General features: G+C 38.9%; 1 protein-coding gene and 1 non-coding gene across 2 annotated transcripts in view; both read left to right on the forward strand.

Moving 5' to 3' along the window:
* LOC127839494 (protein mono-ADP-ribosyltransferase PARP11-like) overlaps positions 1 to 22,229 on the forward strand; it is a 44,672-nt gene that overhangs the window by 16,683 nt on the left and 5,760 nt on the right. The window contains exon 5 of the mRNA XM_052367887.1: positions 9,651 to 9,798. Coding sequence (XP_052223847.1) covers positions 9,651 to 9,798 — 148 coding nt within the window. The remainder of the gene's footprint in view (positions 1 to 9,650; positions 9,799 to 22,229) is intronic.
* Trnag-gcc (transfer RNA glycine (anticodon GCC)) lies at positions 14,274 to 14,344 on the forward strand. Its single transcript has one exon. It is a non-coding gene; the product is annotated as a tRNA-Gly (tRNA).

The following is a 22,229-nucleotide window of genomic DNA, read 5'->3' on the forward strand; positions in this document are numbered from 1 at the left end:
AAAAACATGTTTACAAAATGGCTGTCACTACAACGGAGAGCCCATATGGGGGGCATGCATGTTTTACAAACAGCCCTTGTTAAAACAGTAATATCGCCAACAATTTGATATTTCTTTTAAAGTCATATCAAATCAAACACGCTTATCCGTATCGTTACTGATAGAAGTAAAACATAATACCTTGACTTTTTTTGTTGTGAGAGACCATCTGAGTAAACGCCGAAAAATATATACAAACTTTTATTTTTTGTCAATGCCCTTTGATCCATTATCATACTTAATTGGCAGCGCCATCTTGTTGTTTCTGTGATTGTCACATCTTTTCACAGTTTGAACACGTACACAGAGTGCCAATTAGACACTAGAATTAACACTATCACCCGCTGGACAGTGCACAATAAATAATCAAATGTTGAGGGTTTTTTGTTTTGGACGTGAAAACCCAGAGAAATGCATGTACATTATACATCATCATATTTATTGAACTTTGCGGATGCTTTAGTGCTACGTTGATATACTCGTTTTTTTCTCAGCAAAACAAACACAATGTTTAATGGCTTTAATATATAGGCAATGATGTAATAACAACATATTATATAACACGATATCATAATAACATGTACTTAAAAATAGAACAGTAATGTATTTCCGATTTCCGGCTTATCAAGCATTGTGAATGTATGTACAACGCTCGGAAAGTAACGTGAGTAACACGAGTTATCCGCATTGGAGCCTGAAACAGAAAATAAATAAGTATAGCATAATTTAGTCCAAATAATTAGACGTAATCTACCGATTACATTTAAACTTTAAATGAAAGTGTTACTTAAACAAATTTCCGTGCCTTAAGGCGCGAATATTTTGCTAAACACTGTTAACAAAAGGGCTACACGTTATAATTCTTGATGCAATGCCAAAATAAGTATTAACATAATTAATAACGTCAATAAACACACACGGTAAGATCAGAGTTTAAAAGGAAAACTTATATCATATTTCTTGTAAATTACCAAATTATTAGTTTCGTCTAAATCAAATACCATGTATAGAGAAACAAGGTATTTATAACCGACCAATGACGAAACACTATGCAACTTTCAATTTACACAGTGCTACGCTACATGTATATGGCAACAATATGGAATTTGAACAATGGTAGTGTATTCGGGCCTGGAATATAATTGATTGTAAGTTTTAATAAACATTCTGCTAATGCAATTAGTTAAATAATGTTTACATGTTTTGTTCAATAATTATTGCATGATCATTCTGCGCTGTTATATTAATTTGGAGCCGTTAAAGCTTCCGACATTACTTCATCAAGTTCATGTCGGAACAGGAGTATTTTAGCTAATACGCCCATTGTATACAAGAACAACAAAAGCTTTATTATTGCAATGTATAATGTAAGTGTATACATATATGTTACATGTAATGTAGTGTAACCCTCAACGTAAATCGCTTAAAAAGGGGAATCACGACAGTTTGCGGTGATTTGCGCTGATTCGCGCTGATTGCGCAACAGCGAGATACATCGCGCGACGGTCGCCGAGACATCACCCAAATTTTCTTGTCACTCGGAAACACCGCGATTTGTCACGTTGCATCGATTGCGGTGATGCGAGAATCGCGGCAAAAATCACGGGTCGCGTAGTGTATATGTCGCCAAAATCGCTCATTTTATGAATACTTTTGCAATATTTAAGATAGCAACTTGATATTTGGCATGCATGTGTATCTCATGGAGCTGCACATTTTGAGTGGTGAAAGGTCAAGGTCAAGGTCATCCTTCAAGGTCAGAGGTCAAATATATGTGGCCCAAATCGCTTATTTTATAAATACTTTTGCAATATTGAAGATAGCAACTTGATATTTGGCATGCATGTGCATCTCATGGAGCTGCACATTTTGAGTGGTGAAAGGTCAAGGTCATCCTTCAAGGTCAGAGGTCAAATATATGGGGCCCAAATCACTTATTTTATGAATACTTTTGCAATATTGAAGATAGCAACTTGATATTTTGCATGCATGTGTATCTCATGGAGCTGCACATTTTGAGTGGTGAAAGGTCAAGGTCATCCTTCACAAGGTCAAGGTCATCCTTCAAGGTCAAACATCATATAGGGGGACATTGTGTTTCACAAACACATCTTGTTCAAATATAGTATTAAAAACACTTTCCTTCTAAAAATATAATTATTGTTGGCCAAAAAATCACCATTTTGCCAATTATAGTCAAAAGGATGTCATTTTTTCCAATCCAAAGGGCTGCAGCCTCAATCTGTAAATGGAGTTAGTCATTGACTTTATTGCACAATTTTCTTCATGTTTACCACGTAAAATATCAAAATACTCTTAGCCGCCTAAAATGTTTTTATCTGTGCACAAATGCTTAACTTAAATGCAATGATTAAATATTCAATAAAACATTTCATGTAATCAATTAAAAAGCTAAGCACAGCATGCTTTTGTCAATCTTTTCTGATCACCTTTTTTCTTTTGTGTGTCGTCTGTCATCCATAAGTGAAATACAACATAAACATCAATAAAGTTTGTTTTTTCAGCAGCAGATTCCCCAGAACCAGCCAGTAGCCCACACTGGTGTGCCCGGTACTCAGGGAGCTGCTGGCTCCCAGGCACAAGGGGCCCAGCCCCAGTCTGCAGACCCAGAGAAACGCAAACTTATCCAGCAGATAATCACCCACTGGAGAAACTGCTTGCGACAGGACTGTCCGGTGTGCTTACCACTAAAGCACGCCTCTGATCGCCAGAAACAGCCTGTGGCAGTAGCAGCAGCAGGTAAGGCGTGATTTAAGAAATACATGTAAATTGGAACATTGTCAAAATGAATGTTTTTTAACAATTTACATTTAAAACATTTGAAGAATGTATGAAAATCATGTTCCCTAAAAGTTGTGAGCAGTTCGTCAAGTGACTCCTAATTTCATATAAAGCAAGGTTGTTTATTTTTCGTTGAAAGTCGGGGCCAGTATTGGGCCTCATTCCGGATGGAAAAAAGTATATATTCTTCCCAAATGGTACCAAAAAAATTCAAATTGAAGGAGTCAAAAAATTATTTTGTTTAGATCTCTACATTTAGTTTCCATCCAGCTCTATAAGTTGAACCTTAGTGAATATAATCTTGAAGACACATTTATTCTAAATTTTGGAGCATTTGTTAGCAAAACAACAACATAAATTTCCCAATTTTAGTCAAAACGCTTTGATTTGTCCAATCCAAAGGGACCTGGCCCCTGGCTCACTGTACACTGAAACCAATTATGCATGCCAAGATAGTGTTTATATTTGAACAATTTATATGCTCATGGGTTAAAATACCATTATAATCCAGCATTGTTGTCAATAAGTATTGCAAGCCTATATTGTTGTTGTTTATTAGGCGCAGCACAGGCTAGCCCGGCTGTGAGTACTGGTCCGCAGGCGACAGTGAGTGCAGCTACCCCACAAATCCCCTCCAACATGAATGAGGCACAGATGCAGAAGGCATACGCTGCCCTAGGACTCACTTTCAATGGGATACAGGCTTCCACCTCCAGGCCTGGACAACTCAGTAATCAAGGTACTTTGAGATTCTTGAATAGAAAAAATCTTAATAACTTTATTATCCTCTGCCATAGGCTGAGGGATATTGTTTTGGCCTTGTCCGTCCTTCCGTCCGTCCTGCACTTTTGTGTCCGAAGCCATATCTTAGAAGCGCTTTGGCGGATTTCATTGAAACTTGGTATGAGTATATATATGGATGAAAGGATGATGCACGCCAAAGGGCATTGTACACCATCTGTTAATTACGGAGTTATGGCCCTTTGTATCTTGAAAAAATGCTTTTTTGTGTCCAAAGCCATATCTTGGAAGTGCTTTGGCGGATTTCATTGAAACTTTGTATGAGTAATAGAGTATATATATATGCATAAGATGATGATGCACGCCAAATGGCATTGTACAACATTGGATAATAACGGAGTTATGGCCCTTTGTATGTTGAAAAAATGCTTTTTTGTGTGTGTCCCAGTGCTTTCCACAGGCAATTTAACGGTCCCTCAGCGGGGCGCTTAAATTTCGAAATCAGAGTCCCCGAGGCGCCTGAAATTTTGCAATCAGTGTATTCTGACAGTTATTGCAGCTTAAGATCAAAGCGATATCGACTTCGCCGAAAATTTTGAAAGCCGATTTACGATCCTTTGTCGCTTTACCCAACAAAAGCCCGCATAACGGCGGACGTCACTGTATTAGAAAATCAATATTGGACAATGAGAGCGCACGCTTTGTATGAGTGACAGCAGTAGGCATACATGCAGTTAAATCATGCAGACGACTCATGACGTACATGTAATTGCCACAGAAATCTTAGCCAGTTACATAGAAGACTGATGATGGCAACCGGCCGTTATCCTCGTGGACAACGTGAATTTCATGCATAAAGTGTTTCGTTGAATTCATAACGCAACTGTTAATATTTGTTGAAATCTCAAATGGGAATAATTAAATTTGTAATCCGAAACCAATTCCCGTAAGTCGATGTTAACGCGTTTTTAATCCGAAACACACTTCCGAATGTAAATGTTATTGCAACGTTGAAATATTCTTGCTTCAAATTAGCAGTGCAAATTTATTTTGTGTCGAATCTTTTTCTCAATTAAAAAGAGTGCGAAAATTATGCAGCATGTACAACGATGCTTCATTTGCTTGGAAAGCGTGCGTGTATTGAGCGTTTTAACAAGCACACAACACGTCAGGAGATTGACGCATGTTCAGAGGCAATATTTCATCAAATCAAATAGTCATTTAAAATTTATTTGATACTATAGAAAAATGGCAAGGTTTGTGTTCAAGAAATAATTGAGAGCTTTTATCGTAAATATTTACCAGAAAGTGATTTATAAAAACGGAATAACCAGGATTTATATCGAGTAATAAATAGATACTTGAAAAGTAGTAAGTATACAGTAATAGAGTCGGGTTGAAACGGATGTATTGGGGAATCGTTCGAGTCGGGATTTTACTGTATATGCGGGAAAGTTTTAAAACAATTAAACAATATATATTTTTAAATGACTGGGGGATTTTCTTGAAGAGTCATATCGCACCAAATGACGTCTTTTGACACTGTTTTTAGCTCATCTATTTTTTTTTTAAATTATGAGCTATTGTCATCACCTTGGCGTCGGCGTTGGCGTCCGGTTAAGTTTTGCGTTTAGGTCCACTTTTCTCAGAAAGTATCAATGCTATTGCATTCAAACTTGGTACACTTACTTACTATCATGAGGGGACTGGGCAGGCAAAGTTAGATAACTCTGGCGTCCATTTTGACAGAATTATGTGCCCTTTTTATACTTAGAAAATTGAAAATTTGGTTAAGTTTTGTGTTTAGGTCCATTTTTTTCCTAAAGTATCAAAGCTATTGCTTTCATACTTGCAACACTTACTAACTATCGTAAGGGGACTGTGCAGGCCAAGTTATTTAACTCTTACTGGCATTTTGACGGAATTATGGGCCCTTTATACTTGAAATTTGGTTAAGTTTTGTGTTTTGGTCCACTTTACCCCTAAAGTATCATAGATATTGCTTTCATACTTGGAACACTCGCAAACTATCATAAGGGGACAGTAATGGACAAGTTACATAACTCTGGTTGTCATTTTTACGGAATTATGGCCCTTTTTTGACTTTGTAACTTTGAATATATGCTTACATTTTGTGTTTATTTTAAGACATAAATGCATAGTTAGAAAGAACACAAAACAAAATTAAAAGTACACAGTCATTTTATTCATTTTTGTATGAATACTGTTAAATAACATGTAATGGTAATTTAGTGTAATATTTTGGTTGTTTATTGACCGCAGTAATAGATAGTTAGAATTTCACTGGTTTTCAAGAGTTGCCACATGGAATTTTTGAAAAATCTAGACATCAATGACAGGATGGTGTCACGCTTGCTTAAAGTAATTACAATTTATTATTATTATTTTACATATGTACCACGCATAATCTAGTATATATATAGCTCCATATATACTATATCCAACCTCCATTGAAAATATCAATACTCCTCAGTATATATATATCTCCATATATACTGTCCAATCTCCATGTATTATACTCCTGAGTATATATATAGCTCCATATATACTGTGTATAATACTCCTCGTATATACTCCATGTATATACTTATCTCCATAAATCCGCTTCGGGTCGCCTTTGTCCGAGCAGACCCAAAGCATCTAAATGCAAACTTAAGAATGAACATTTTGAAATGAAATTTTGTGAAATGTGCCAAATATAGGATGGCTTCCCTCCAAAACTGATTATCTCCAAAAGGAGCCATATTAAGGAGAGGAGAACCACCCATGCCTATATAAAATATTGTTAACTTGTGAAATAATGTATAATTGTTGACAGTGACACCATCCCATCATGAGCGGCCTAGAATTTTCCGTGGATATGTAACTGCGGCACCTAACAAAGATTAAAATATATAAAATAGTAACCTTTTATATGAACAAGCATTTAATAGAAGCAAACACAGTTTCTACATTCATCTTTAGCATTTGATATTAGCAAACACATGATCTCCATAAAACACAGACAGTTCTCCAAAGAAATTTTGGTAGTGATGGAGTCTTTGCAACAGTGAAATCAATGTTCAGATCCAATCGTCACCAGGTCTGCTGCAGAGGTTTGAGCAACACTTGCATCTCAGCAGCGTCTAGGTTTTTGATGTTTTTGGTGACCATCTGGAACTGTTGCCTGTGCATGGAGCCATGGCATGTTTTCTGAAACATAAATCTCAAGCGCAGAGAAAGTAGGATTCATACAAAGCATCCAACAAAACAATATTTTTTCTGGAATAAGTATGAAATTCAATAATATCATGAATGGGTGTGGCGGGTGGGTTTTTAAAAATTTCAGTTTTTTCTGTAGGTTGAAGCCTTGGAATATACATATAGTATGCCCAAGATACTCTCCCTTGAAGGGTCCACATTTCTGCTAAAATAAACTGGGTTTTATTGTTTAATACAATAACCCACATTATTTTAAGACATTAGATCCACTTTACTTCTAAAGTATCAAGGCTATTGTTTTTAAACCTTAAATACTTTCATGCTATCATGAGGGTACTGTACCTGGCAAGTTGAATTTTACCTTGACCTTTGAATGAACTTGACTCTTAAGGTCAAATTATTAAATTTTGCTAAAATTGCCATAACTTGTTTATTTATGATTAGATTCGATTGATACTTTGACAAAACAACTCTTACCTGACATACCACAATTGACTCCGTCCAAACCACCCCCCTCAATCCTCCCACCATTATTTTTTTTATTATTATTAAAGATCATCTAATAAATGACCACCACAGCCTCACACTACTATACCCCCCCCCCACCCCAAAAAAATATGCTCCCGGTAGGGTGGCATACAGCAGTTGAAATGTCTGTCTGTCCGAAAAATCTTTAAAATTGGCCATAACTTTTTCACTTTTTAAGATAGCAACTTGATATTTGGCATGCACAAGTATCTCATGGAGCTGCACATTTTGAGTGGTGAAAGGTCAAGGTGAAGGTCATCCTTCAAGGTCAAATGTTAAATTTATGGTGTCTGTCCGTCCGAAAACTATAACATTGGCCATAACTTTTTTGATATTGAAGATAGCAACTTGATAATTGGCATGCATGTGTATCTCATGAAGCTGCACATTTTGAGTGGTGGAAGTTCAAGGTCATCCTTCAAGGTCAAGGTCATCCTTCAAGGTCAAAGGTCAAAAAACAAATACAAATTTCAAGGTGTTATCATGAAGCAGCACATTTTGAGTGGTGGAAGGTCAAGGTCATCCTTCAAGGTCAAAGGTAAAAAAAAATATCCAAAGCGGCGTTATCATGAAGCTGCAAATTTTGAGTGGTGTAGGTTCAAGGTCAAGGTCATCCTTCAAGGTCAAGGTCATCCTTCAAGGTTAAAGGTCAAACAAAATAAAAAAAATCAAAGCGGCGTTATCATGAAGCTGCACATTTTGAGTGGTGGAAGTTCAAGGTCAAGGTCATCCTTCAAGGTCAAAGGTAAAAAAATAATCATTTCAAAGCGGCGTTATCTTGAAGCTGCACATTTTGAGTGGTGGAAGTTCAAGGTCAAGTTCATCCTTCAAGGTCAAGGTCATCCTTCAAGGTCAAAAAATATATATTTCAAAGCGGCCTCTTCATAAAGCTGCACATTTTGAGTGGTGGAAGTTCAAGGTCAAGGTCATCCTTCAAGGTCAAAGGTAAAAAAATAAATTTTAAAAAATCAAAGCGTCGCAATAGGGGGCATTGTGTTTCTGACAAACAAATCTCTTGTTTATTTCAAACATTTAAAAAAAAACACATATTTATTTTTATTTTATTTTTGAAATACTGTCAAACCATCCCACCCAAAAATCCCCCCCCCCCCCCAAAAAAAACAATTGCATTTTTTTGCATTTTTGGAAGATATTGTAAGAAATGACCACACCCCCACACTATACACCCTCTCCACTCCACCCCTCCCTCCTTTGTGATTGAAATTGAGATAGGTCCCTACACATTTTAAAAGAAAAATAGACCCGCAAGGCCGGCTCTTGTTAGGTATTTGATTCTACCAACATGACTAACAGATGAAGTGTGAAATTCTTCTATAACCCTTTTCCGGATTTTTTTTCACGCAAAGCTTTCAGATATTGAGCTGTTTTTAGGTATTTGAGTCTACCAACATGGCTTACAGATGAAGTGTGCGTTTTGTTCTGGTCCATTGAATTTTAGCGAAGTTATTGGCCTTGTTTTCTGATATCATATGATCCTCGGTCTGGGAGAACGGGTTTGATGCATGTGCGGAATCTTTTATCCCAGATTAGCCTGTGCAGTCGGTACTGGCTTATCAGTGACAATACTTTCCCCCTAAACTGGATTTTTGCTTAAAAGAGACTTATTTTAAACAAAAAAGACAATTTGAGATCAAAAGTCTGCACAAGCTGATATGGGACAACACTTTACACACATGCATGAAGCCCAGTATTCCCAGAGCGAGGCTCATTTTGGTTTAAATGTGTCTTGAATTCTGTATGGAATCCACTTTTCAGGGTGCGGGGGTCAGGCTCAGCAGCCAGGTACACTGGCAAAGTTTATTCCGATTGCGGGCACGGATACAATGGTAAACAAAGGTACCACCCGGACCATCAATACGCGGCTCCAGTGTATCACAGCCATGAAGGAGTATGAGAATAAAAGTTTGGAGGTATGGCTGGAACTGGACTGAATTTTGATTTAAATTTTGAATTAAAGTTTCCTTTAACCCTTTTCTGCTTAGAAGCAAAGTGAAAATAGCAATATGCAAACAGCATAAACCAGAACAGCCTGCAATTAACTTGCAGCTTGTTCAGGTTTATGTTGTTTGCTGCTCATCAGTTTCTCAGGATTTGCAATGAAATGAAATACACTTTTAAGAAGGGTGTTAAATTAAATTTGATTTTCTTAGGAAATACAAACGGTATCTGAGTGGTAAGGGTTAAATATGATATGAATATTTTCTTAAAATCAAATAAGCTTTGTGGATGGGATCCCTGAATTAACATTCATGCTAAACATTTATTATTCCCTTAATTATTGAATGTCTTTTCTGCAGGAACTTAGAGTGGAGGATTACCTAGCGGGACGCAAAGGACAGGAACTGCAAACAACAGGATTCGGAATCGCCTTCCCTGTCACGTCGACCCAGCAGTCAGCGGCGTTCTCTCTCGAAGCCTCTGAACATACTGGATTTGGAACAACAAGTAGGATATTGAATCATTTAGTATTCACCCAGGGCTGGTTAGGCTAATCTGTAAATAACCCAAAGTAATCATTGACACATTCAAACTCTTGAGCTTTTTTCTTTCTTTAGCAGTGACCAAATACATAACTTTCGCAAATGTTTACATTGGATAATTTATATCCCTTTCTCATTTTTATGCTCCCGGATCGAAAGATCGGGGGGAAAATGGTTTTCCGTCATTGTGTGTGTCCCAAAACTTTAACCAAAACTTTAAACTTCTTAAAAGTTTGGTCATAACTTTTTATGCCCCCGGATCGAAAGATCGGGGGTATATTGTTTTTGGTCTGTCTGTCTGTCATTGTGTCTGTCAGTCAGTCATTGCACATGTATGTGTGTGTCCCAAAACTTTAATCAAGATTAAAGTTTTGCAATAACTTTTGCAATATTGAAGATAGCAACTTGATCTTTGGCATGCATTTGTATCTCATTGAGCTGCACATTTTGAGTGGTGAAAGGTCAAAGTCATCCTTCAAGGTCAAAGGTCAAATTGATGACTTCAATGCGGCGCAATAGGGGGCATTGTGTTTCTGACAAACACATCTGTTGTTGAATATTGAAGATAGCAACTTCAGGCTTTTTCCGCCCTATGCCACGGGTCCGAAATTCGGCCCCATTCCCAATGCAAATCTGGTTGTTTTTTTCCCAATTGAAAAAAAAATTCCCAATTAAAAAAAAAAAAAAAAAATTTTTTTTTTTTTTTTTTTTTTTTTTTTTACCTTTTAAATATATAAGTTGACCTGATCTGGTGTAGAAAATAGAAAGTATTGCATAATTAAATTATCTGTTGCCTTGAATTTGTTTTAAGAACTGTAAAATATGTTAATGATTATTTAAGACTTTCCTTTTTTTCCTCAAAATCCGGCGCTTCCCGCGATTTTTTTCACCTCAAAAAGGCCAAGCCTTTTCCCCAAATTCAGATTAAAAAACCTGCACTAATCACACATGTTCATAATATTTTGTAAAATTTTAATAATAAGTTATCAAAATAGTCGTTATTTACCAGTTAACGGCTTCTTTGAAATATAAGAAACACTGTTTTAAATAATTTACATGCGATAATTTTTCCCAATTGAGCCAATTTTGCGATTAATTTTTTTCCCAAAATGGGGGTTTTCACGACGCGAAATTCCCAAAATTCCAGTGTGGCGTTTTCCCAAAATGGAGCGGAAAAAGCCTGAACTTGATATTTGGCATGCATGTGTATCTCATAAAGTTGCTTATTTTGAGTGGTGAAAGGTCAAGGTCATTCTTCGAGGGCAAAAGTCAAAAAATACAATCCAATGAAAGTTATAATCTTTAAAAGGGAGATTATTTGTAAACCTATCAAATGATACATTGAAATTTAGTTTCAAAGCGTCGCAATAGGGGGAATTGTGTTTCTGACAAACAAATCTCTTGTTGTAAATATATTATGAAGGGCTGTGTCTTTTACAAAAACTTTGAAAAAAATCTGGAATATAATCCAACATGGGCTATTACTTATGTTATGCCAGAATAAATAATATGAGAAGACTGCAATAAAAATGTTTGTGTCAAACTAGTATTTTGCAACATGTCGGCTAACGCCCTCATCAGGTAAAAATGCAAATAACAAAATGTCACTGCGCGATGCAATAACGTCAATTTGGCGGATAGAATGTATAGGTTTTAGCTCTGTTTTTTTTAAAGAAAACCCGAGGTATTGTCATAGCCAGCTCGTCGTGTTGTCCGCCGTCCACGTCGTGCTAAACCCTCAACATTTGCTCTTAAATCAAAGTGCTTCCACCTACAACTTTGAAACTTCATATGTAGATGCACCTTGATGAATTCTACACATCACACCCATTTTGGGGTCACTAGGTCAAAGGTCAAGGTCACTGTGACCTGTAAATAAATAAAAAATTCTGACAAGCTTTCATTTATTCAAAACTGCACCCGTAGCCGAGCGTGGCATCTGTTATGCGCTGCTCTTGTTTATAGATGCTCCAGTGTAAAATAACATACTGGCAAATTCCGTCAGACCTCTGTCAATGCAAGTGAAAATGTTTTTGGCAAGTTAATATGTATGTTATTTGTTTTTGACTGGCGGGTTAAATAAAGTCCATGCAAGTAAGGTTACGAGATTACCAGACATGTGGTTGGTATGCAGTTTTTTTACATTAAATACTTGAAAAAATGATGTACATATATATTTTATAATAGCACACAGTTTTAATGTCATAAATACTGACCTGTTATCTCATGCTTCTCCTTTCCAAGGAGAATTAACTCATCCGGAATGTTAACTGGGAATCCGCCACCTCAATACCGTAATACAGGCCAGGTTAAACATAGTGCAATGCAACCTAGCCAAAAATCGGTAACCAACCCTCAATATTCTTTCCGGATCGACCTGGTGTATACAGGTCTTTTACGGCTCTGAATTAAAATATTGTTTTTCGATTTGTTTCACTTGGTTGATTGGGGTTTTGAATAGATAAATTGTGTTATTTATCTTTGTATTTCTCATTCGGATTATTTTGTGTGGATTTAATGGATTTTGTTTCATTTGTAAAAGGTAAGCCATGCTTGTTTTTATCGAACAATGGTTTATTTCTACCATGCTGGGTGTTTTTAGGCGCGAACGACCACGTGCAAAACGTGCTCTTCTAATACATTGCTAGAACGTGCAAAGCATGTTCTTCTTATGTGTTAAGAGATCGTGCAAAGCGTGTTCTTCTATTGACAGATTGTTTATCATTTGCCATTGTGTGCAATAATGATTTTAACGTTCCGTATGACAATCTAATTGATCGTCATTTCATTTTTCATCTGTTTTGAAGTAAACTTTCGTTTGATTTATGATCTACGGCAGTATTATTATAATTTTCATTATGGTCAAATAATGATTTTATGTGCCGTATGATAATCTGGTCTGTGACCAGTTTATGGTTGAATATGTTTTGCTCTTGTTTTTCATATATTCGACTACATGAATGTCGCAGAAACAAGAGTGGATAAATACCCGGTGACTTCGCAGACCATGGATGATAGTTGCAGCATCAGTCACCGGGTATCGGGCATGATGGCGACCGTACTATGTTAAGTCTGTTAGACATTCGGTTAACATCAGACCATATGGCGACACCCGTCAGCCGGTCTTTGCCCGATGGCATTGGTCAAGGACATCGACCAATGTCGGACCATTTGGCATCCGCCATACGGTCATTATCCGGTGACAACATTGGTCATGATATGACCGGTACGTCACTGGGGACGTTGATCACGGACCTTTAATCGACGTCTGACCGGCCGGTCCGGTCATGTCACCGGTCCGGTCCGGTCATTGATCACCGGTCACCGGTCATGTCACCGGTCCGGTCATTGATCACCGGTCCGGTCAACAGTCCGGTAACCGGTCATGTCACTGGTCCGGTCCGGTCACTGGTCCGGTCATTGATCACCGGTCCGGTCACTGGTCATGTCACTGGTCCGGTCATGTCACCGGTCCGGTCATTGATCACCGGTCCGGTCCGGTCACCGGTCAACAGTCATCAGTTAGGCCTGCCACCGATAACACCAGTCACCGGTCAAGAAGCAGAACTCGGTCTTCATCATTGGATTATTCTCCTATTTGTCGTCGAAAACATCGTCTTCATCTAGGAGTAGACATCGGACACGCTCTTCTTCGTCGAGCAGTTCTCATCGTCGCGGCTCTCGTAAGCGATCACGTCGTCACTCACGGAGACGGTATTCTAGAAGATCTCGGTCTCATCGCAGCCGATCCACATCTCGACAGCGCAGCCGATCCAGATCTCGACATCGCAGGAAACGAGGACGTCGTCAACCTTCACGTAGACATCATCGGACTTCATTGAGCACACCAGGATAGTTCTCGAACATACCTCTCCTTTATTGAGCAGTTCTCGGCGTTGATACGCTTGTAAGCGATCACGTCAATGCTCATGGAGACAATATTGTAGAAGACAATATTTCCAGCGTAGCCGAACAATATTTCGGCATCGCAGTTATATGGATGTCGCCACTTCTCACGTAGGCGTTAATGAACCTACTGGTCATATCGACGTTCTCCATTTTATTCCTTTAGGAATATCATGTCTCCATTCCACGTGTGATGTTTTTTCTTATGGCATCCACACATGTTGCAGTCACCGAGCCGTATTTGTATACGAACACTAGTTCGTTTAACTTTCAGGCTTCGGGATAAGCTGTTCTATTCTCCACTACGACTACAAGGACACTTATGCCTATTAATACTGATAATCTACCGTTATTTTCCGGTTAACATTATCAGATGACTTCGTGTATGGTCATTCTTCTGCACCAGATATTTCCATTCTGACGCAGTTATATTATACCGGTCCCGATCACCGGACATCGGTCACCATTCATCGGTCATATCACCGATCACTGGTCACCGGTCAGAATAAGTAGTCGTTCATCATCAGCGGATTAGCATCGGTGGTTCAGTGGTAGAATGCTCGCCTGCCGCGCGGGCGGCCCGGGTTCGTTTCCCGGCCGATGCACCACTTCTTTGTTATCATCATCGGACTATTCTTCCTCCTCTTCTTCGTCATCAAATGAATCTTCGTCGTCTGCTTTAGTGATGTCTCTTGCCATCGGATTGGATTTTTGGCGCGATCTTCTTTTCCGATCAGTTCTTGACATTGATATCAGAGCATATGGATTCCACCATTTTTAACCAGGTTTTCCGAAGGAAAAAACTGGTTATTAGATTGGCGAATGCGGGCGGGCTGGCTGGCTGGCTGGCTGGCGGGCTGGCTGGCGGGCTGGCGGGCTGGCGGAATAAGCTTGTCTGGGCCATAACTATGTCGTTCATTGTCAGATTTTAAAATCATTTGGCACATTTGTTCACCATCATTGGACGGTGTGACGCGCGAAATAATTACGTCGATATCTCCAAGGTCAAGGTCACACTTTGAGTTCAAAGGTCAAAGATGGCCATAAATGAGCTTGTCCGAGCCATAACTATGTCGTTCATCGTCAGATTTTAAAATCATTTGGCACATTTGTTCACCATCATTGGACGGTGTGTCGCGCGAAATAATTACGTCGATATCTCCAAGGTCAAGGTCACACTTTGAGTTCAAAGGTCAAAAATGGCCATAAATGACCTTGTCCTGGCCATAACTATGTCATTCATTGTGAGATTTTAAAATCATTTGGCACATTTGTTCACCATCATGGGACGGTGTGTCCCACGAAAGAATCACGTCAATATCTCCAATGTCAAGGTCGCCACGACTAAAAATAGATTTAAAAAAAAAAAAAATTACAAAGGGGGTTAATTTTTTTTTGTCATTTCAAAAGTTCAGTTTGAGTTTTCTCCCTTTATCAGATTTTTTTTTCACACTGAAAACCTGGTTTTGTGACAATTTTGTCCCTTGTTCGGTCTATAACTGGTAGCGTCACCGGTCATATTATGACTGGTCCGTTCATCTGGCTACAGTTACCGGTCATTGACCGGTCCGGTTCGGTCACCAGTTACCAATTACCGGTATTCAGCTGTGTTTTCATCGGTCAATTTTTAGTATCACGGGTATCGTCTACATTACCTAGTTGTATACCCCTGGCTATGATTGTATTGAATACTATATTTTATGGATTCAACAATCTACATCTCCGCTGACTTAGTCTATGGTTGATTTTCCTGACCATCCATTTTGGTGCTGGTTATGACCTACTAATACTAGAAGATTATGAAATACCTATGTCTGTTATTTCTACTTCTATCTCAACCGGCTACATGCAGACTACTGGTCTTGCAGATAGATCGGCTGAAGTGGGCTCGGAGACTAGAATTGAGGTCGAACATTACTATTTGACCTCTATTAATTTATGTTCGAAACCCGAAGGATGAATTGTTTTAACCGCCTTTACCTGTCGGCGACAGACTTTGCAGTCAGTGTCACGGAACAGTTGGGACACATTAATGACGCTAGCAGGATTGGCAAGACGACCTTTCGTATCGACTTCTGCTTTTCTATTGCTCCTACGACAGTGCATATTTTCAAGCTACTGGAATCAACAAGAGTTCTGATACATAGGATTGCCTATCAGATTGACCGTTTTGCGTTTAGGTCCACTTTTCTCATAAAGTATCAATGCTATTGCATTCAAACTTGGTACAATTACTTACTATCATGAGGGGACTGGGCAGGCAAAGTAAGATAACTCTGGCTTGCATTTTGCCAGGATTATGTGCCCTTTTTATACTTAGAATTTGAAAATTTTGGCTAAGTTTTTTGTTTAGGTGCATTTTATTCCTTAAGTATCAAAGCTATTGCTTTCATACTTGCAACACTTACTAACTATCATAAAGGGACTGTGCAGGCAAAGTAATATAACTCTGACTGGCATTTTGACAGAATTATGTGCCCTTTCTATACTTAGAAAATTGAAAATTTGGTTAAGTTTTGTGTTTAGGTCCATTTTTAGCTCACCTGAGCGATAGCTCGAGGTGAGCTATTGTGATCACTCAGCGTCCGGCGTCCGTCCGTCCGTCCGTCCGTCCGTCCGTCCGTAAACAATTTGTAAACATCTTCTTCTACTAAACCATTGAGCCAATTTCAACTAAATTTCATGTGGAGCATCCCTAGGTCATGGGACAAAAGAATTGTTAAAAAAAATTTGATCGCATAACCAAGATGGCCGCCATGACCATATATGGTAAAAACCTTAAAAAATCTTCTAGTCAGAAACCGCTCATCAGATTTTCAAAAAATTTCACAGGGATGACCTTTGAGGGCTCCCCTGAAAAAGTTGTTCAAAGAAATTTGATTCGTCAAAAAACATGGCCGCAGGAGCTCGTTGAACTTTGCATGTTTATTCGTTTTTGCCTATTTTGTGAAAACTTTCAAAAATCTTCCACATTTTTTGTCCGATCCTTTCCAAATTTGCACAGTGTCTTTATATCAATGAGGACACGAACCCTACAAAAAATGAGCATTATTGGTCCATGAAGTACAGAATTACCTCCCCTTGAATTGAGAAAATGGTGTTTATGCAATAAAGTCCAAATTTTTCATCCAATTCTTTCCAAACTTGTAAGGATTTAGCATGGTTCAAACAAGGGAAACAACTACGGTTTATGCATGTTCTTTTTATTACAGATTTGCCCCCCTTTAATTCATTCAAAATCTCATTTTACAGCAGAGATTCCAAATCTGACCTGTAAATGAGCCCCATATTTACTGCTGGTGCTATGTTACCTTTTCCCATTTGATCATTCTTAAGTATTGGTCTTGTAATGCTGCTACTGCTACTGCTACTGCTACTACTACTACTACTACTACTACTACTTCTACTACTACTACTACTACTACTACTACTTCTACTACTATACTACTACTACTACTACTACTACTACTACTACTACTACTACTACTACTACTAGTACTACTACCACCACCACCACCACCACCACCACCACCACCACGTCTACTATTACTACTTCTACTACTACTGCCACTACTACTACTACTTTTACCACTACTACTACTACTACTACTACTACTACTACCACTACTACTACTACTACTACTACTACTACTACTACTACTACTACTACTTCTACTACTACTTCTACTACTACTACTACTACTACTTCTACTTCTACTACTACTACTACTACTACTACTACTGCTACAACTACTATTACTACTACTACTACTACTACTACTACTACTACTACTACTACTACTACACCACCACCACCACCACCATTCACAGTGACAAAAAACGTATTCACACAATGGCTGCTACTACAACTTATAGCCCATATAGGGGGGCATGCATGTTTTACAAACAGCCCTTGTTTCTATGGGATTTTAACCACAACTGTTCATGTTTATCTCCGATACATATTTTTAGGTCACCTGTCATGAAGTGACACGGTGAGCTTATGTGATCGTGTGATGTCCGGCGTCCGTTGTGCGTGCCTGCGTGTGTCTGTGCGTCCGTCCGTCAACAATTTGTTTGTGTAGACAGTAGAGGTCACAGTTTGCATCCAATCTTGATGAAATTTGGTCAAAATGTTTATCTTGATGAAATCCGGTTTGGGATTGTATTTGGGTCATCTGGGGTCAAAAACAAGGTCACTAGGTCAAATAATAGAACAACCTTCTGTAGACAATAGAGGTCACAGTTTTCATCCAATCTTTATGAAATTTGGTCAGAATGTTTATCTTGATGAAATCTGGGTTGGGATTTTATTTGGGTCATCTGGGGTCAAAAACTAGGTCACTTGGTCAAATAATAGAAAAACCTTGTGTAGACATTAGAGATCACAGTTTTCATCCAACCTTTATGAAATTTGGTCAGAATTCTTGATGAAATCTGGGTGGGATTGTATTTGGGTCATCTGGGGTAAAAATCTAGTTCAAATAAATAGAAAAACCTTGTGCTGACAATAGAGGTCACAGTTTTCATCCAATATTTATGAACTGTGGTCAGAATGTTTATCTTGATGAAATCTGGATTGGGATTGTATTTGGGTCATCTAGAGTCAGGAACTAGGTCACTAGGTCAAATCATAGAAAAACATTGTGTAGACAATAGAGGTCATAGTTTTCATCTGATCTTAATGAGTCAGGTGAGCGATTCAGTGCCATCATGGCCCTCTTGTTTGCTTGTGCAGGTGCTTATGAAAAACTGGGGCATAACAATCAAAAGTGAACAACAGACAGGCTTATAAATGACACTTAAATAGGGTTATAGCAAATTTACCTCAGTTACTCACCAATATTTATGACCCGCTTCAAAGAAGAGGGGGTATATTGTTTTGCACATGTCGGTCCGTCCGTATGTCCGTCCGTCAACCAGATGGTTTCCGGATGATAACTCAAGAACGCTTAGGCCTAGGATCATGAAACGTCATAGGTACATTGATCATGACTCGCAGATGACCCCTAATGATTTTCAGGTCACTAGGTCAAAGATCAAGGTCACAGTGCCAACAAACGTATTCACACAATGGCTGCCACTACAATTGACAGCCCATATGGTGGGCATGCATGTATTACAAACAGCCCTTGTACAAATTCCTCCTCAACAATGTACAGAATGTGTAGTTTCTAAGACAATCAAAGGCCCATGCTGCCCATTACACAAGTTTTATCAGCCATTTACTTTCAGTGTCTACTTATTGGAACCTTTGAAAATCACTTCACTCAACCATACATTAAAAACCAGTGTAATTTTCCTAAGAAAATCAGATGACCATTCACAGTCTCTGGAGGCATGCTTAACCCTTTCCCATTCAGAAGCAAAGTGAAAATGGCTTTGTGCAAACAGCATAAAACCACAACAGCCTGCAAGTTACTCACAGTCTGTTTAGGTTTTATGCTGTTTGCTGCTCATCAGTATGTAAGTGTTGGAAATGAAGCCTTTAAAATTTGAATCTAGTAGGAAATGTCAATAAAAATTAATTTTCTAAGGACAACAAAGGCATGAAAATACGTATCTAAGTGGTAAAAGGCTAAGTGAAAGCTTGCTTATTTGCACTTGTTACAGCCCCAGCAGCAGCTCCCGAGGGGGAGGAGGATAAGAACAGGGACCGCAAGAAGATGTCACGTCGCAGTCGATCTCGCGACCGTGGGGATCGGCCAGAGCGGGGGGCTGAGCGGGCAGACCGAGGCGACAAGAAACGCAGCAGGTCACGTGATCGCAAGAGGAAGAGGTCGAGGAGCAAGGGCAGGAAGAAGGATGAGAACACCCAGGGAACCACCCGAGGTGAGTCACTAATGGCAGGGAACCATTAGAGATTAGTCACTGCTGGCAGGGAATAATTAGAGGTGAGTCATTGCTGGCACCAAACTATCAAAAGTGAGTCACTGCTGGCATGAAGCCATCAGAGATGGGTCACTGCTGGCAGGGAACCATTAGAGGTGAGTCACTGCTTGCAGGGAACCATCAAGGGGAGTCACTGCTGGCAGGGACCCATCAGAGGTCAGTCACTCCTGCAGGGAACCATCAGAGGTGAGTCACTGCTTGCAGAGAACCACCAGAGGTGAGTTACTGCTGGCAGGGAACCATCAGAGGTGAGTCACTGTTTGCAGGAAACCATCCGAGGTGAGTAACTGCTTGCGGGGCACCATCAGAGGTGAGTCACTGCTTGCAGGGAACCATCTGAGGTGAGTCACTGCCGGCAGGGAACCTTTAGAGGTGAGTCACTGTCGGCAGGGAACCTTTAGAGGTGATTCACTGCTGGCAGGGAACCTTTAGAGGTGAGTCACTGCTGGCAGGGAACCTTTAGAGGTGAGTCACTGCTGGCAGGGAACCATCAGAGGTGAGTCACTGCTGGCAGGGAACCATCAGAGGTAAGTTACTCCTGCAGGGAACCAGCAGAGGTGAGTCACTGCTGCCACGGAACCATCAGAGGTGATATAGAGGCCATTTGACAGAATATTGACATAAATATTAACATAATTAGAAAAAATAAGCAGACAACAACCAATTTAGTGTTCGAATTCCTAGATGCGTTTTAATATATTTTTAGACCTTGGGTGCATTTAATAATGAGCCGACAATAACCAATCAATTGAACTAATCTTCAGCTATGACTGCCATGCTTGTGACTCATTAGTTTCAAGCGTATTACTCACATATACGTGTAAAAAGTTAAGTTAAATACACTGTAACTCCAATGTATAACTCCGTTATAACGCTGAATCCAATATAACGCGGAGGGTGCTTGGATCCCATTTTTTCTCCAACCTTCCATTTGATTTCTGATTCAAATCCGTATTATGCAACTTCATGTATTTTCAGACAATTCAAAGATGGCGGCAATCACATGTTGATTGCTTTATTCAACCGTCCGTTGAACCGATTATAATGGCCTCGAGGTTAAACAACACCGACAGCTAATTGGTGTTTATCTGTTGTGTAATGTCAATAAAGGTGTGAAAAAACTCGCGTGTCAGTGTTTATTACATGTATTCCTCATCAGAGCGGTTCAGTGCGATAATTTCCATAAGTTAAGTGCAAGCGGGATAGTTATACAATTAAAGCAATTCAAAACGATGAAACATCAAAAAATTGAAACATTCTTACTTTGATATGGTTGCAGTTTGACTATATTAAATGAGCGGCTGTGAAATATACTGCCTACTGTATAAAACAACTTTTTCTGTCATTTCATTATCATCCTAGTATTATGTCATTTAATCTTTCAGTTTATGTATAAGAAATTAAATAACGCAGACGATTTATTTACATGCGAACGCAGTGTACCGGTAATTGTTAACAGAGTTTCACTTTCATTTTCGCGCGGTATCAGAAAGTCCCCGGGAAACACGTTTTTTGTATGCGTATGACGCAATAAAACAATTTGTGTACATGACTCGTATTGCATTCAATCTAAATTTAAAGTCGCTCGTCCAATGAAAGCTCTGCCCCATAATGCACTGTACTCTTAACACTTCTGAAAATGGCATAAATGCGTACGGTTGTGTTTAGGAATTTTTAAACATATATCGTCAGTAATGTTCAAGATTATTATTTTTTAAGTGATGTTGCAATTTTATTGGATTATCGGATAAATGTGCACATAAGAAAAGCGGTATGTATACTGTTGTCGATCTGATTCGGTTTATATGCATGTATTTGCGTCAACAAAGCATGGCAATATACATGACCTATATTATAGGCTATTCTATACCTGTTTTTAGCTCACCTGAGCGATAGCTCGAGGTGAGCTATTGTGATCACTCAGCGTCCGGCGTCCGTCCGTCCGTCCGTCTGTAAACAATTTGTAAACATCTTCTTCTACTAAACCATTGAGCCAATTTCAACTAAATTTCATGTGGAGCATCCCTAGGTCATGGGACAAAAGAATTGTTAAACAAAAATTTGATCACATAACCAAGATGGCCGCCATGACCATATATGGTAAAAACCTTAAAAAATCTTATTGTCAGAAACCGCTCATCAGATTGTCAAAAAATTTCACAGGGATGACCTTTGAGGGCTCTCCTGAAAAAGTTGTTCAAAGAAATTTGCATTGTTTTAAACTGGTACCGGTGAATATCGAACTGTTGACCGGTCAACAGTTTGAACTGTTGCCCGCTGGAATAATGACGTCATTTCGTCGAAAAAATGACGTCATTTTACAGTTAAACAGTCAAAATTATTTATTTTATCGATTAATGTTGTGTGTAAATGAAAATTTAGTTTGCTGTTATTTCTATGTTGGAAATTTGATCAGGTAATAAAACACTTGTTTCATGGGTGCTTGGTGAACAGTCAAAACTGTTGTCCCTCGGTATCAGGGCTGACATTTGGAACTGTTGCCCTCGGCCTATCGGCCTCGGGCAACAGTACCAAAGTCATCCCTGATACCTTGGGAAATAGTTTTGACTGTTCACCGCGCATCCATGAAATAAGTGT

This window comes from Dreissena polymorpha, chromosome 7, assembly GCF_020536995.1.
Source record: "Dreissena polymorpha isolate Duluth1 chromosome 7, UMN_Dpol_1.0, whole genome shotgun sequence".
NCBI lineage: Eukaryota > Metazoa > Mollusca > Bivalvia > Myida > Dreissenidae > Dreissena > Dreissena polymorpha.